General features: G+C 52.6%; 4 protein-coding genes across 4 annotated transcripts; 2 read left to right on the top strand and 2 right to left on the bottom strand.

Annotated features, from left to right (window-relative positions):
• Positions 1–529: 529 nt before the first annotated feature.
• On the bottom strand, positions 530–3228 carry N7457_004578 (condensin subunit BRN1; the record flags this gene model as incomplete). Its single annotated transcript, XM_057175623.1, has 3 exons — positions 530–2482; positions 2538–3105; positions 3155–3228. 3 exons carry the CDS (start codon positions 3226–3228, stop codon positions 530–532), a joined length of 2595 nt encoding a protein of 864 aa, XP_057032670.1.
• Positions 3229–3813: 585 nt separating this feature from the next.
• N7457_004579 (sodium/calcium exchanger protein) lies at positions 3814–6982 on the top strand (the record flags this gene model as incomplete). The annotated part of the gene is made up of 3 exons (XM_057175624.1): positions 3814–4020; positions 4098–5717; positions 5780–6982. The coding sequence occupies 3 exons, from the start codon at positions 3814–3816 to the stop codon at positions 6980–6982; spliced, it is 3030 nt and encodes a 1009-aa protein (XP_057032671.1).
• A 1251-nt stretch (positions 6983–8233) lies between these two features.
• N7457_004580 (uncharacterized protein) lies at positions 8234–8680 on the top strand (the record flags this gene model as incomplete). The annotated part of the gene is made up of 2 exons (XM_057175625.1): positions 8234–8353; positions 8444–8680. 2 exons carry the CDS (start codon positions 8234–8236, stop codon positions 8678–8680), a joined length of 357 nt encoding a protein of 118 aa, XP_057032672.1.
• A 1032-nt stretch (positions 8681–9712) lies between these two features.
• Positions 9713–14271, bottom strand: pan1 (actin cytoskeleton-regulatory complex protein PAN1; the record flags this gene model as incomplete). The annotated part of the gene is made up of 6 exons (XM_057175626.1): positions 9713–9930; positions 9998–10875; positions 10937–11452; positions 11504–11999; positions 12052–13617; positions 13686–14271. 6 exons carry the CDS (start codon positions 14269–14271, stop codon positions 9713–9715), a joined length of 4260 nt encoding a protein of 1419 aa, XP_057032673.1.
• Between the last annotated feature and the right edge of the window lie 478 nt (positions 14272–14749).

Genomic DNA, 14749 nt, shown 5'->3' on the forward strand with positions numbered 1-14749 from the left:
TATTGCTTTTACCTTCCTGGTTATGGAGTCTAATGTATACCTTGGGGGGGCATGTGGGAGTTTCGGTGTGAAATACAGATACCTATTTGGATTTTGGGTACACTGTTGGTGTAATTAGTTTCTTTATCTTGGGTTTCAGTCCAATGAATATATTGCAACTATACATACGGAGTACAAACTCCTTACTTCGATTGCGGTCCGAGCACAGGCTACACAATTGTGGCGAGCATTCTTGTTGGTCGTGTCAGTATCTCAGGGGCCTAGAATAACTAAGAATTAAGATCACTGACAGAGGTTCAGAGGAAAAATGTATGTGTAAGATTGTGTGGATTCATCAAAATGAGTAATCCAAAGAACATAATAACACCCAGCGCCGTTCACTGCGAACAGGAAAAAAGCAAAACCACAACGCCGCAAGGATCTACCAAGTCACACTGTCCTGTCCATCACTCGTGACCAACATGCATATCGTAGTGCTTCTACCCGTATCAACTGTACATGCAACTAGAAAAAAAAAATAACAAGGCTCTCACATCCCACCCTCCTCGATGATTGCATGCGCATCCTTGCTTACGAAGATCTCTTCCAAGGTAGCAGCATCAGCGCCCATCTTGCTGAGATCACTCTCAAGCACGAGGCCTTGTTCGTTGGCAAGATGAAGCAAACAGATAAACCCGAATGATGTGCTGATATCGCGTAAGGTCTCTGTGGGGTAGACTGTCTTGAGGTTGTTCATAATTTGTGTGAACCGTAACCGGCCATTTTCCTTGCCGTCGGCAGGTTGTTGTGGGCTATCGCTCTTGGGTGTGGGCGGAACAGGAGCGTCCCCTTCACTCTCAGGCTCGGTCGGAGTTTCACTGGACACAGCTCCTGGTTGTGAAGCCGATGCAAAGTCAACAGCATCGACAAGACGTTCGCCCATGCCTTTCCACATCTCTGTTTTGAGGCGTCGGACGTCAACCTTCTTTGCCACGCGTGCATATGCCACGTAGTCTGGTCGTGCACGGCGACCACCTTGTGTCACTAGTTGTGAGCCGTAGCCACCAGCTCCAGGTCGGCCAGGCGTGGCACCAACCATGTTCAATAGCGCACTCAGTCCAGTTGCTCCACCTGCTTCGCCCGCTGCAGTACCTGGACCTCCATCTGCTGCCGGAGACAGCATCTCTCGGGCATCCGCGAATGGAAGGTTATCATCGTCATCATCGAGATCCATGCCATTCGAGAAAGGAAGCCCATCGTCGTCAGCAAAGAAGTTGGCATCATAGGCACCAGCGGCACCCTCCTCGCCGGCGTTTTCTTCTGGCTTGCGGTTTGCCCAGAATGCCTCATCCATATCACCATTGCCAGCGGTCAGATCTTGCCGATGGCGTTTGCCTAGAATCTTCTTCGAGCCCATTCTTGCCTTTGGCTTGAGGAACAATGTGAGGAGATTGCGGGAGTTAAAGTGTTTATCGTCTGGAAGCAGATTACGACCCTTCGTCTTCCATTGCGTTTTTGGTAATGAAACTGCGGAGTTCGAGCTGGCCGGAGTATAGATTAATTCAGCGATGGCAGGGTCCAGAGGAGCTGCAAAATCAATTTCAAACGGTTCCTTCTCCTTGCGCTGCTTGGGCGCCGAAGTAGCAGGCGTTGAATGCTCTTTGATTCTTCGAATCTTCCAGTGTTCTGGGCCAGCCCAGTTCTTTTGTAGCGCATTGTCAAAGTAGCTTAGAATGTTTTCGTGATCGTGACTGTTGGTTTGATGAGACATAGAGATGGCATAGGCGTCTTCGTCTCCATCATCACCTTCCCCATCATTTTCTCCATCGTGAGCAACCCGGTGAACATTTAACATCGGTTCCAAGGCTGCTTCCCGAGCCCAGGCCTCTCCGCCATCACCAAACCCAGTGTCGCCGCTGAGATCAAAGCCGGCCAGGGTCGCATCATCGTCGTCGAATCCGACAGCGTTGTCGTCATCAAGCATAATACCAGATGGGTCATCAGTTCGTCCATCTTCGTCCATCTTGTCCTGGCGCCAATCCTCAGGCGCTTTGAGGAGGGGAAGATCCAGCGATCCGCTGGGATCACCCAAGTCGAGGTTCTTGAGTGACGGGCAAATATCTTGTTCATCGAGACGATCCAAATCTGGGAAGAATTGGCTCGCGAGTGAACCAAGGTCAATCTCTGTGTTGTCTTCGAATATATCGCTTGCAGGTTGGGCTGGTTTCTTTTCTTCCTCATTCTGTTGGTCAGGGTCCACAGACTCTTGGCGATCGTCTTCAGCAGTCTTTGCACTGTCGTCAACAGCATCATCGCTGCTGTCAAAGACAATTCTTCCGTGGCTATCAATAGCAAGGTGGTTCAGAAGCAATCCCTTGGCGCCTCCCTCATCAAAGTCTGCCGACGCTTTCTTGAATAACGGGTCCACGGCAAACTCTAGCTCGAATTTCTTAAGTTGTAATGACGCGAACGACGGGGCAAGGGTGGCCTCATGGGAACGTGTCTAAACATCGCCCAGTTAGTTTAGTTCCAGAGATTAGAAATTGCAGAGATCGTACCTTCTTCCGAGACTTGCGAGGCTGACCATCCTCGCCTTCCTCATCCTCATCACCATCTTCTGCCTCCTCTCCGCGACCTCTCTTGTCACGGCTATCAGCCAGTCCACTCAGAAGTTTTCCGGTCTCTGTTGCGACACTATCCACTCGGCTGGTGTAAATTTTGACACAACCATCCAGAGTACAACTAGCTTTTTGGAAGTTCACACTGTCTCCGTCCTTCAGCAATGACATGTCATGGAAGTAATCGATAAGGGCAAAGTTCCAGGAGTTATTCGCATTGATCTTGTTATCAGTCGCCATCTTCATCCACTCCTCGAAATTGGCCAGAATCGGCACGCGCTTCATCGGCGTTACTGCGCGACCATTGACATCGCTGGTGCGACTGCGATGACCCGAGGGCCGGGGAGTCGCGGGGCTGTCGCTGTCTTCACGGTCGTAGTTGGTGTACCGACGCGGGGGCATAGGAGTCTTGACTGCAGCTTTGATCTGACTCATTTGGCGATCGTGAAGCGCCTGACGAGCTTCCATGCGCGCTGCCTTCTCGCCTTCATCATCGTTAAGGGGTATCCTAGACGAATTAGTTACATGCCATAAGCGAAAGATACGCAGATACACACTTGACCGGGGAATTCTTGTGGGGAGTCGAGTGGCCGTTGGAACGGCGATGCACCTTGTTTGCGACACGGGGCATGGTTGCGATTGCCCCCGATAGGGGATAGCGATAAAACCGTTGAAATGGAAGGTTTGATGGAGAGGGGTCAATGGCCGACGACAAAACAAATGGGGAAGTCAACAAACATACGGCGGACCGAGAAGACCAGTGACGTCCTCCGTCACGTAATCAGGCCTGGTGCCTGAGGGTTCAGGTGTCGACTTTCCCAGTCATTTATGTAGGTTGGGCCTCCCTTGGGTCTCACCTGTTCTTTCGATCTTCCAATCGCCAATCTTCCAATGTCGAGTTCAGTGAATGCTATTTGAGCATCTCATCTTGTATAAGTTACATTTCAATTTTTATATCTGCGATCACCCCTCTAGCCTATCTCCTCGGTGCAACAACGATCGGCAGGCTAAGCGCATTGGCCCACTTCCGCGGTAGCCACAGCTCCCCCCCAGTTGACATCACCGTACTCACCGCACTGCGTTGGCCCAAACAATCATTGACTGTGCAGGGGATCTACATGGATTAGGTCTCTTATATTGATTCCTCTGGTATAGGTTGGTCTACAACATATAATATCTTCATTCGGCCCACGATGCCGCCGTACTTCTCGTCATAATGAACCAGCTGCCGTCCTTCCTGCAGCCTGCCGCGCGCAAGCAACCTCGATATTCAACCCGACCATTTTACACCACGTTGTTGGTGTTCACATTTATCGCAGCAGCGAGTTGGGTTTTAACTGGTGCTGAAAATGAACATATAAAGTCTGCACAACCGGGTACAGCAACGGGTATAGATCTATTCAAGCGAGATGTTGAACTAGAGGTACTTCTCTCCCCTTCCCAGATCCTGTCCTGTGAGATGGCACTGAAGGCTAAATCTTTTGTGCCACATTGCTATAGTGCCGTTTGGTCCGCAACGTCAAAGATCAGTGTGCCTATGTCCGCGCCAACTGCCCAGATCACGAGGATGGCTTAATCTCTTATCTTCAGTTTTACTATTGCGGGCTGTCCAATGCCAAGCCAGTAGCGTTCATAATATTGATACTCTGGTTATCGCTTCTCTTCAGTACCATCGGAATTGCGGCAAGTGATTTCTTGTGTATTGATCTAAGCACATTGGCCAGCATTCTGGGATTAAGCGAGAGTCTCACAGGCGTGACCTTCCTTGCATTTGGCAATGGAAGTCCTGATGTTTTTTCCACCTTCGCCGCCATGCGGTCGAATAGCGGGAGTTTGGCAATTGGCGAGTTGATCGGAGCTGCCACTTTCATCACTTCCGTTGTCGCAGGCTCTATGGCCCTGGTTCGACCGTTCAAGGTCGCGCGAAGGAGCTTCGTCCGAGACGTGGGTTACTTCATTGTGGCCGTCGCTTTCAGTATGGTTTTGCTTGCCGATGGAAAACTTCATACCTGGGAGTCAGCCGCCATGGTATGTTTGTATGCCTTCTATGTCGTAATGGTGGTAACCTGGCATTGGTATTTGGTACAAAAACGTCGAAAGAATGAGAGAGATCTCGCAGCGCGAGCTCACTTCCATATTCCGGAAAACCAAGAATTGGAGATTGAAGACGTTGCCGAGGACGATGACCCAGGTGTAGGGTCAGAGTCACGAAGTCTTCTCCGCGGAGCTTCGACCGAGGATTTTGATCTTTTGGAACGCGCCGAGGCTATGCCTTTGTGGAAAGAAGAGGAGGAAGAGGATGATGAAACTCGCAATCGTTATTTGGCCGAGATTCGTGACAACATGCACGTCTATCGGCCCATGCGATCAAGGCGCAATACGATGAACCCCATTCGACCAAGTTTGGTCGGTGCACTGGAGTTCCAGTCTGTGCTTCACTCACTTCGGAAATCCAGAAATTCCCATCGCAATCCAACAATAAGTTTGAATGGTTATTCAGATGATGTTGGGTCTGATTTTGACACGCGCTCGGTGGCGTCGCATCCCCGCGCCAGTCGACCATCTGGCAACGACCGCCTGTCGCCGTCTAGTGCAGCAGGCTCCTCGCGAGTACGAGCTGTATCGGCCAATGATGTCGATGGCTTGAAGTTAGACTCCAGCGTCTTGGATCACCGGCCAAAACAAGGTCCATTGCTCACAGTGAGCAAGCCTTCTTTTGAAGATACTTCGGGCCAAGAAGCGATGAGGTCACGCCAGCTTCCTCGAATCGAAACTGGTTTGGCGCTGACTGTGTCGTCTTCGCCTTCTTTATCGCCAAAGTTGAGCCCAGTGGACACAGCGCCTCAATCCCCTGACCGGCTTTCTCCATCAGATGCGCTCAACTCTCCCAACTTTTATAGCGCCGGCATGCATGAGCGTTCCCCGATGTCGGTATCTCCTCGGGGTACCACAACCCGCCGCTCCTCAGGTCTCAGCGCAGAGAGTCCTTCAATCCCCTTCCCATCATATACTGATCTACCATCCGCGGCAATTTCTCGACCACCTAGCATTCGACTTCCAAACGTAACTAGTCCGTTAGAACGGCTTCAAATTCACGATGGATACGATGATGTTGCTCATGTAGGCCTTTCTTTCCGGAAATTCTTGAGGAACTGGTGGCCTGACTCGATCCCCCTCCCCAGCAGATTGGTTGCACACTGTTCCCGACTTTGGCAGGCTGGAAATCCAAGAACGTCTGGGAACGACTTCTTGGTATTATTGCAGCTCCGAGTGTGCTGCTTCTTACTATAACAGTTCCAGTTGTTGAGCCGCAGGCCCCAGAGTCTACAGAATTAGATCCCATCCCTTCAGTGATCATCCAGGATGTCGGCAATGGAGACAATCCAACCCCAAGAGTCAGACTTCCAGCCGACAGTCCAGTGATTGCGGCTCAAGTATATGACCAAGCCGGATCAGTTTCTAACGTGCCATCAACCCACCCTCATCGAAAGTCATCATATGAACATACCGGTCGCCCGCGCTGGGACTCTGAATTACCTGCTGTCCCGGTGGCAGTGTCAACTCCCGTGGATCCTGTGTCGACAAAAGACTGGAATCGTTGGCTGGTTTCCATTCAGCTCTTCACGGGACCCTTCTTTGCCGTGCTTATCGCCTGGACGACAATGGACGAAGATCGTAATCCACGCAACCTCATTCTTCCCTCCCTCATCTCTCTCCTATCCTCCTCCATCTGTCTCATAGCCCTGACAACAAGTACCCGTCGCCAACGAAGCCACCGACGACCCAGTACAGACCTCTCACTGCCTCTGCTCCCAGATGAATCTCAATCCCACAAACACAACATGCCATCTCAATGGCGGCCCTTCCTCTCCCTTCTCGGCTTCCTAGTCGCCATCTCGTGGATTGCCACAATTGCCACAGAGGTTGTCTCCCTACTCAAGACTGTCGGCGTCATCCTTAACATCTCCGACTCCCTGCTTGGCCTAACCATCTTCGCCGTCGGTAATTCGCTAGGCGATCTAGTTGCCGACATCACCGTCGCCAGACTCGGGTACCCGGTCATGGCTCTGAGTGCCTGTTTCGGTGGCCCCATGCTTAACATTCTCCTCGGCATCGGGCTGGGTGGTCTGTACATGACTCTCAATGGCGGGAATAACAGACACGATGAGGCAGTGCAGGGTGTCGGCACCCTACAAGTCCCCTATGAGATTGTCATCTCCAAGGTGCTGGTCATCAGCGGGGTGACGCTTTTGATTATATTGGTTGGCCTGTTGATAATTGTTCCCATGAACAATTGGAGAATGGACCGCAAGATTGGTTGGGGTCTTATTGTCGTTTGGTGTGTGAGTACCTTAGGAAATGTGATTGCGGAGGTTGTCTCTTGAATTTGGAATATTGTGGTATGAATTGGAAATGACGGTCCGGGCTTTTGGTTCTGGTGTTGGTTTTGGCGTTGGTTTTGGCGTTGGAACTGTGGTGGTTCTTTTCGCTTCCCTGTTTACAATGTACAGCTAAACGCATTCCGCACATAGTTTGAGTATAGTCTTTTTGCATGTGGAATTCTTCAAGCATTTTACCTATAGACGCCAGCGGTCCTCGCAGACTTGCCCGCAACACTGTAAGACATCAATAATGCGGACATAGACTTAGGGCTCTGACACTCACCTTCCTAGGGGAGCTTGCTGGCGGCAGTTAGAAATCGGGGTTGGCGACGGTTATGATCGTATAAGTGATACTCTGATTGTGGCCAGAAAAGCAATATATGAAGTGGCTCAATGTACTTTTATACGCGTGCTGCACGATGGTAACCACATGGGCAGCAGTCGCACCCATCTATGTGAGGTATCAGTTCAGCCAACATAGGATTATCAGCTTCATCCTCGCCAGCTATCAGCATTACAGTGGCGATTGAGCTTACCCCGATAAAGTAGACGAGAAGGAGCAAGATTCTAGTCCACCTACATTGCTAAGAGTCCGGCCTCGAACTGAGTCTTGGATCTGATGTTGTCATGGTTTCCTAAATGGGACTAGTATCCTCTTTTGAAGTACATCCCCCCAGAACACTCGCACCTACCTATCTTGTAATCCTGCAACTACTCAGATCCATTCATCTAACAGTGGCCATGGATGATCATAGACAGACAATGAAAGCTGAATGGGTTTACGTTCCCCGAAATCCCTGTCAGCGAACGGGACGCGAACCATTTCAACCATCGTTTTGGTCGTTATATCAATACACGGAACTTCCTCGGAGCTACAGATCTTGATAACCTTCAAGAATTGTTCCTAGAGGCTATCGACGTGGGTGTTCCCATTTCTGGCTTCCTGGTAGTTCTGTTTCTGGATGTACAACATGTCAAGCACGCGTACAGCGACCTTTAGCCATTGGAATCCGCCGGTCTTCATACATTCTCCGATGTTACACGCTATCATTTGACAACGATACCCATCGATTCAGGCCTGGGTGTGAGCGCGGACCCAAGAGGGGAGCATCATGCTCGTGCAGGGTGTCCCGGGCTCAAGGTCCACCTGCAGACCAGGGCCCATGGCCATCACTACAGGCACCTATGGATTTGTTCACTGTCTGGGGGTTTCACCGCTGGTCAAACCCTTTCGACATTTTTATTTTTCAAATAATGGTCCTGGAAGCAAAGCGTTCATTGAAACGATACCTGCCAGCTAGGCTCGAGGACGATGGTGCTTTCGTCATGTCTGAAGAAAAAGAAAAGGTAACGAATAAGCCCATCGGGAGAGAGGTATGGCTTGCGTCTCAAAGAAGAGTAAGTTTATCAATTCATCTACACTTCACTTTGCTTTTATTTTCACTTCACTTCTGACTCTGCTAGATTAGGGCTATCACTCGCACATATGACCACCCAGATCGCGTTTACCTATCCCAAGAAGGATATGACCACGGTCTATCCCTTATATCCGACATAGCGCTGCCGAGTGTGAGTAGCCCTCCTGGCTATCCGTCAGTAACTGAGTGGGGAGAACATTCAGCGGCTCTAGATGACCAAGAAGTTTATGGTCGTCAGTCACCAGGTTACATCAAAGATAAAGTGGACTTCGATCCTCTTTGAGAGAACAGCAGTTCTCAGAACCACGTATACATGGGGCAACAACAGATGTGGACATGGATATGGAACAACGAGTGAGAGTTGCCTTCAGACAAGTTGCGTGCATGCCCGATGAAGAGGAGCCCTGACGGCCCTATCATACACAGGAAAAACCGGGAAAACCCGAGAGGGATCGGATTGGTCAGATGTTCTGCTGCCAGTGGAGGAATACATGGGGTAACAAGAGAAAGTCGGAGAACTCATCCCTGCTGTGGTACGCTGGTGCACAGCTCGCACCAGCAGATGGATGGTCCGGGGACACTTCTATGTCTCATCCGATACGGCCGCCAAAGCCGTCATTTTCCAAAACTTTCCACGACCTTGCCTCCTTGCCCGCCAGTCTTTGGATGGAGAGAACCACGCGCTTTTTGAAGTGGGGTTCCTCCTTCCAGCCGACATGGAAAGTTCTACTATTGTTCGACCGCGGATCTCAGCGACTGGACAAAAGCAAAAGCCCACTATGTTTGTCATGCGACGTTACCAACTTGGATACCAACTCCATGCAGGACCGCAACATACCCCCCATGGCTTGGGCCATGATAGCTTAGAAGATCACGAATGATGATGCAAGGATCCTTTTCCCTACACTTCTAGTAAAAATATCACTAGATCTTCCGATTCGGATTCGAGCTCAGATTTGGACAGCTCTTTCGTGAGACTCTAACACTTTCATGCTGGGCCACGCAAAAGTAAATGTACAAAAGTAACATCCATTAACCATGCCCCATGGTGATCATGTAGTATGGAGCACACTGCCTACAATGATTTACGAATCAAGATTAGAACTGCGCCAAGAGTATAAATTATAATAGACGAAACTGATGAGTATTCCAAAAGTACAAAAACACAGCTAAACTATTCTCCCGCTCTCGCCATTATCCATTGACCTCGTCACCTTGCTCTGCAAACATAGAGGTACGGGTCATATCTCTCCCCTCGCTTCTGCATCTGTACAGTATGTACTCCTAATCGAGACCAAAATCTCCGGTCTTCTCCTTACAGCACGCGTCCAGCAGATGAACTCGTGCTGCGGTCGTTGACCTGGGTCTTCCTCAGGGACATGCCTTGTTGGATGGACGCGAGGAGAGCTCCGCGGCCGCCAGGAGCGGCGGCGGGGGCAGGTGGAGGGGGGATGCCGGCGGGAGGGGGAGGGGGAGGAGCAGAGGGGGCTCCGCCAGGAGGAGGGGGCGGGGGAATAGAGGGAGCACCAGCCCCTGCGGGAGGAGGAGGAGGAGGGGGGAGGGGGAGGTACTGCGGATGGAGGGGCTGGTGGGATGGAACCATCGGCGCTTGGGATGGCAGGGACAGGAGGCAAAACGGTTGGGGGTGGAGGTGGGGGTGCAGCAGGGGTGTCTTGCACTGGGGTAGCGGATTTGGAGGCAGGTTTGTCTTCGTCCATGGCGCTCAGGGGACGCGGGGGCGCCATAGTGCCGAACAGGATGCTGGCAAGTTGCTTGGCGCTACCGCCGGTTGGTCGGTCGTCGTCTTCATCGTCTGATGAGTCGAAGTCGGAGCCGGCGACAGACCAGTCGTCGTCTGCCTCGGGGCGAGCACGAGTCTTACGCTCCAAGGGAGCTGCGCCGGTGAAGGTGGGCTTGATAGGCTCTTGCTGCGTCAGGCGGTGGAAGGGGTTCGTAGACTGGGCTGTAGGTGGCGAGACTGCTTGGGCGGGATCGGCCGACTGGCCCATGTTCTTGAAGTATGGGTTCTTGGACTCGGCATCGGGCGTAGCAGCAGGAATGCTACGGGTGCTCTCAGGCGAGCTAGGTACGCTTTCGAGCACTGGGATCGGGGCAGGAGGCTCAGGAAGAGCGATCGTGGGCACGGGAGGCGGGGTAGGGAGAATCTGGCTCTGCGTGGGAGTGCTGTACTGAGGCGTAGCATCGGCAGGGCCTTCATCGTCGGAGGAGGATTCATCAAGTCCCTCGAGTTCACGCTGCAGCTGTCGCTCACGTTCCTTCGCGGCCTCCAATTCTGCGCGCTGGGCTGCAAGGCTAGCTTCCTGTTCCTTAGACTGTCGGCTGGCTTCTTCCCTACGGCGCTTCTCTTCCTGCTTCTTGATCTTGCCCTGGCGGACCTGTTCCTCAAGAGCGCGAAGTCGAGCGGCTTGGGCATCCTTCTCCTGTTGGAATTCCAACTCGCGCTGGTGTGCCTCGGCCCTGTAGATAAATGCGTTAGCTAAAATTGTTATCGTTTTCCTGTGAACTGGAGTTTACTCACTCAAGACGCTGAGTCTCAATTTCCTGCGCTTCTTGCTCCTCTCTAATGGCCTGCTCACGGGCAGCAGATTCCTCTGCCTTCTTGGCATCAGCTTGGCCAGCACTATCTGTGCGAACTCTGCGGGACGGGGGTGCTGGTGGTGGCTTCTTGCCTGCGGCCTTCGGAGACGCAGCAACACTAGGACCACCCCTCTCATCGGCCAGGCGACGCTGTCTCTCCTGTTCCCGCTTGGCGTCCTCTTCTTCGGCGCGTCTAACACGCTCTTCACGCTCCTTCTTCTCACGCTCCTGTCGTTGCGCCAGAGTCTCACTGGAGTCACTTGGCTTCAGACCAGCAGCTGCCATGCGCTCAGCAATACGCTTCTGTGCACGTTCGCGGGCGGCCGCCACACGGTCTTCATGCGTGTTTCCAGGAAGTGAGCTGGATGAGCCGACGGAGGGAGGCATCGAAGGGCGTGCAGCGTGAGAATCAGGCGCTGGAGATGCTCGAGAGCTGATTTCCGCAGGTCTCTCTCGCCTATGAATTGTTAGCATTGGGTACTTTTCAGAATTGACAAAAATAACATACTCTTCTTTGCGGATATTTGCGGTGCGGGCATTACGACCGAGGTCGTAGATAAAGTCACGAATGATATCCTCAACTCCCAAGGCATCTTCCCAACGACGCTTCTCGTGTTCACGTGTAGAATTGTGGCCCTCCTCGCGGAGGCTGTCTTCCAAACTGCGAGCGAAATCGCGGACACTTTCCTCGACATCGCGAGTCATAGTATCATTGCGCTCTCGCTCGGCCTTCACGTTGCTGCTCTCAGCTTCCAGACGACGGGCAGCTTGCCCATCATCATCGTGAGTTGCCGGGGCAGGGCGCCCAGAAAGCTCGGCAGCCCGGGCTTGCATACGCGCACGAGCACGGGCCTTGATACGGTCTGCCTCAGTCACAGTGCCACCAGGACCAGTACCAATGATGCTAGGGGCACCACCGGGATGGGCCTTGGCGTCCTTGAGACGGAAAAGCTCTAACTTCGCGTCCGCAATCTCGCGCTCGAGACGACGCACGTCAGACGCAACTTGAGGTACTTGATCTTCAAACGCCTGCAATTGGCGACGAAGGGGCCCTACGGTCTGCTCCGCTGTCCACCTTGCGGAATGCAGCATTCGGGTGGGTGTCGAGGTCGTCCTGCACGCGGCGGATACGGTCCATGAGACTCTCCGCCTCGCGACGATCCTGGCGGTCTAGGGCATCATCATCCTCGGCTCGGTTCTCATCCTGGAAGTCGACAGCATCCAACATGATCTTGGCCTCGCGGATCTTCTTTTGCAGCTGTTCGACGGTGTATTCCTCCTCTGAGGCACCAGAGGCGGCCGGTGATGGGGTGCGCGCCTCACCACCAACACGACGGCGTGCACTCGAGCGGTAGCCACCAGCGGAGTCATTGTTCTTAAACACAGTCGCATCCTTCCGGCTGCCACCGGCAGCGCCTCCTGCGCCACCACGGAAGGAGTGATCTTTAAGGTAGCTAACACCGGTCTTTTGCGGCTGCAGGAATGCCCCAGTAGCCTTGCGAGTTTCGGCATCTTGGGTAAGAAGATGCTTCATTGTACCAATAGAGTCATTCAAGTGCCTCGTAGAAGGGGGCACAAGCTCAGGAGGCAGACGGCTAGGGACTGGATAACCGTTCAAAGCACGATAAATCAGGTGCATAGCCACCGCAAACTCATCCATGTTTAGTCTGCCACGGTTGTGGGGATCGGCCAAAGTCCAAATCCGTTCCAGGTCTTGCCGGTTCAGACCACTTTGGCCCATGATCTCGATAGAAGTCTCGCCACCGATGAAACCCTTGCGGAAGCCATCCCACGCGCGGAAAAGCTCATCGTAAATCTTCTTCTCTTCCTTGGTAATTGCCCAAGCAACCTTGGCATTTCCTGAAAGGCCGACAGCACTGAACCCACCTTCACGCCCGGGTTGCGGCATGAGCTGTTGCTTCATAGCATCGATATTAGGCAAGCCCTGAGACGGTGTGTTAATGAATCCCCATTGACCCGGCAAGCCGGTAGGCTGCGCAGTCAGGCCCGTGGGTTGCACACCCAAACCCTGCATTCCACCAGTCTGGGCGGGGCTAAGGTTCGACCCGTAGCCAGTAGGCATAGGTGGCATGGGAGGCCGAGGGCCGGTATATCCAGTGGCTTGTGGGTTGGTCATGAATCCGGTTTGTTGGGGTTGAAGGAATTGAGACTGGTTCTGGCCAGGGAAGCCAGTCGGGTTGGGCTGCTGGATACTCGGCTGTTGGGGGAAGAATCCAGTAGGCTGTGCTGTCAGCTGCGTCAGGAGCTGCGCATTGTTTGGTTGCTGGGGGATGGGCTGTTGAACAATTGGGGGTGTTGACTTGTTCTCCAAGAGGGGCGCTTCGAAGTTGGGGACATTAGTGCGCTGCTGTGGCGCCGGTGCGGTGTCGGGGACATCGAAGGAGATAATATCCACCATGCTGGAAACCTCGTTCCTGATTTTGTCGGGTAGAGAAGAGGGCAGCTCGCGGCCGGTGAGGCGAATATTGCAGAGGTACATAGCCAATGCGAATTCGGGGAAGAACAACTGTCCGGATTTGGTGGAATCACAAAGAACCCAGATCTTAGAAAGATCAGCCCCTGCTAGCTTTGATCGCAGCAAAAGGTCTCGCGCCTTGTCGCCTATTAATTCCAGTTAGAATTGTGATGCAAGCCACAACTTGTGGTCCATTAGAGCCCTGAGAACCTACCTTCCATAGTCTTGCTCTCCCCGACGGCAGACTTAAAGAGCTGCTCAAACTTCGCCTGATCCTGCGCCGTAATAAAAGAGAGTCGGATGCTTGGGATTCTCGACCCCGTCTTCGGGGGCACCTGAGGAGGCGTCCCTGATCCACCAGCGGTTTGGAAGGAGTTCGCGACATCGGTGGAGGTCTTGAATTGAGCAGGTATTTGTGGTACAGGGGGCGGTTGCTGTGCCTGGTTCTGAGGAGGATATCCAGTGTATTGTTGTTGGAAGCTCTGCGCTTGCTGCTGGGGTGCGCCGCCGGGGAAGCCAGTGAATTGCGGCTGGAGCTGCCCTGAGTTGAATCCGGTGGCTTGAGGCTGTAGCTGCGAGTTACCGAACGGCGAGGGTTGACCGGCAAATCCGGTTGGCTGCGGGACAAGTCCAGTAGGTTGCTGGGCAAAACCAGTTGGCTGAGGTTGCTGAATTGATGGTGGTTGTTGGCCTTGGGGGAATTGCGAATAGGGGGGTTGCTGTTGCTGCTGCATGAATGGTGCCTGGCCGGGACGGCCAGTGGCACCACCCCCGAGGAAGTTATTCGACGAGGAAAACATCACAGAAATCACACTCGCATGAGCAAAATGAATGCAGAGAAACCAACAAGAAATATATGAGAAGGAACGAATGGAGAATGGTAGGTGAGTTGGATCTCAGGAGGATACGAATGACGCCGCTGGACGCGGAGACACCCGCACTAACCCCGATTGGGCGCTTAGTAAGTATCCTGCTGCAGCGTGAGATATTTTTGGATCTATGAGCGGAATACTGGATTTAAGAGATGCAAAGATCTTAAAAAGCCTTAACTTTGTGTTATTGTTGTAATCAGCTAGCCCTCCCCAAGCTGAATCATGCCTGCACCTTGCTAGGCCTTGGAAATGTGTAGAAAGCAAATGTCAAGAAACACGCCGCAAAAAATGGGCGACTCATAGATCCCCAGATCGAAAACGAAAGCGAAAACAAACGCAAGGCATTAAAGATCGTAACTGCTCCATGCGCCAGATTTTCAGACCCAAGAAAAGAAGAACGGTGGCG

The sequence above is a fragment of the Penicillium paradoxum genome (genome assembly GCF_028828445.1).
Source record: "Penicillium paradoxum strain IBT 22861 chromosome Unknown utg000004l_segment0_segment0, whole genome shotgun sequence".
In the NCBI taxonomy this organism is placed as follows: Eukaryota; Fungi; Ascomycota; class Eurotiomycetes; order Eurotiales; family Aspergillaceae; genus Penicillium; species Penicillium paradoxum.